The following is a 1,841-nucleotide window of genomic DNA, read 5'->3' as shown; positions in this document are numbered from 1 at the left end:
ACTTACTCAAATAAACTTGAAGTATACTACTTTTTGGTAAGGGATATGCTCAACACCTCCATATGTGTACAGGGTAGATTAAGTCATATGGCTTTAAAAATAAGCAGTTTATGTTTCATGTCATTTGTAATTATACCTGTGTATATTAACAAATCTCTTAAACATGGCATGACATGTGGGCTAATATATTGTGGCTAAATGTTTGCTGTTGCATTATTTAGGAATGAAATAAAGCTAATGGAGAGTTCTTCGCGAATCAACATTTACAAATCCTGCTATAACCTGTATTAAACCTTCACGATTGAATCGTTTTTAACAGCGTCGGCATATCCTAATAAACTATTCATTAGTACCGAAGCCGGTCTGGAGCTTCGCTGCCGGGAAGGCGCGTCTTTGGGGCGGGACTTGACCAAAAACCCCTGTGCGGTGTGTCCCGGAAGGGCCGAAGATATAATGTTAGCAGAATTCATAACGCGACTGGAACACGCTCTGTAAGCAAAAGCGCACTTCAGTCAGAGGCTCGTCCATGCTGTTTGTCCGGAGATGTGTGGAGTGTCCTCTAGAAGTCTTCATCATGCTGACCACAGTAAACTACATGGATGTGATGGCAAGTTTAACAGAGTGCGGTCTCCACACACAGATCGCTCGTGCATTATATAATAGCTACATCATACAATAAAAACAAAAACAATGATTGCCATTCACTAGTCGCGTCCATCGTATGATCATCAACTGACAAAGCTGACTATAACAGACCCGCCTAAATAAGCAGACTAGCTACAGATATCAGCCACGTGTATTCAGAACAGATGCTATTCATTCTTCTACAACTAAATGTCTCAGTGGCTTACCTATGCCAGGAGCTGAATAGATGAAGTACAGTGCAGAAGTGGAGAGCGAGAAGAGAAATAAAAGCCCGAGGAATGACCTTCTCCGGAATCTCATATGTGTCGGCATTATAGAGAGAGACGCAGATATGTGTCCGGTTAATAGACGGGGAGTCCGAGCGCAAACACGCTGATTCAGGTCCGATCCCGAAATGTATCCAATCTAGAAGGTCCACCCGTCCTAGTAGAGTCTCATCATCTTCATCCCGTGTATCTGTGTGTAATGGTCAGGGACGGACACACACACACACTCACTCACTCATACACACACCCTCCTGCGCGCTGGTAATGAATGGAAGAGCATGGGTTTGTGCGTTACGCACATACTTGTAGCAGGCCAATATTTAGGGACCGTCTGTAAATGAGGGACTGTTTGAAAATGACTGTACTACTTGATTACGTAACGCTGCATTCATGGTCCAGTGTGGAAGGATATTCCTGACTATTTTCAAAATGAATGGCAAATTGTATTTTCAATTGAGTTTTCCATATGAAATGTGGACGCATAAATAGTGACATAATCCAAACGCAATTGCACATCTTGCATCGTTTGCGTTTTCGCTTTTGCGAACGCACAGTGACTGCCAAATTTCAAATGGAAACGCAAAGTCCATTTGCAACTGATTTCCCATGTCTTAAGAGTAATGAGCCTGTCATATTTAAATAGCAATATTATTTACCACGTCTGCTTTTTCACTCTCTCTCTGCGCAAGCATGTAACCTGCCGAACTCAAATGCATAAATACCTGTCAACATTTGGGTACCAAAATCCGGGAGACCTCAGAGCGGGAGTGGTTGGGGCCGTTCAGGAGGTTCAGGGTATCTGCAGGATTTGTCAAATCAAATTTAAGACTTTTTCAAAGGCCTTTTTAAGACCTGCACAAGTCAAATATAATACCGTATGAGCGGAGTAGAGCAATGTCTATGGTAACATATTAAACCTTAAAATGACTG

General features: G+C 42.3%; 2 protein-coding genes across 3 annotated transcripts in view; one reads left to right on the top strand and one right to left on the bottom strand.

The window, feature by feature from the left end:
- Positions 1–1,174, bottom strand: part of b4galt5 (UDP-Gal:betaGlcNAc beta 1,4- galactosyltransferase, polypeptide 5) — a 25,087-nt gene extending 23,913 nt beyond the window's left edge. For both annotated transcript variants that reach the window (XM_016251558.1, XM_016251559.1), the window contains exon 1: positions 852–1,174. In XM_016251558.1, the coding sequence (XP_016107044.1) occupies positions 852–957 (106 nt within the window). In that variant the 5' untranslated portion in view covers positions 958–1,174. The remainder of the gene's footprint in view (positions 1–851) is intronic.
- Positions 1–1,841, top strand: part of LOC107566187 (sodium/hydrogen exchanger 8-like) — an 18,946-nt gene that overhangs the window by 1,753 nt on the left and 15,352 nt on the right. The window lies entirely within an intron of this gene.

Source organism: Sinocyclocheilus grahami, unplaced genomic scaffold (assembly GCF_001515645.1).
Source record: "Sinocyclocheilus grahami isolate Dianchi unplaced genomic scaffold, SAMN03320097.WGS_v1.1 scaffold1054.1, whole genome shotgun sequence".
NCBI classification, from domain to species: Eukaryota; Metazoa; Chordata; class Actinopteri; order Cypriniformes; family Cyprinidae; genus Sinocyclocheilus; species Sinocyclocheilus grahami.
Note: the sequence above shows the minus strand (reverse complement) of the source record. Positions and strands in the feature narration are given on the sequence as shown.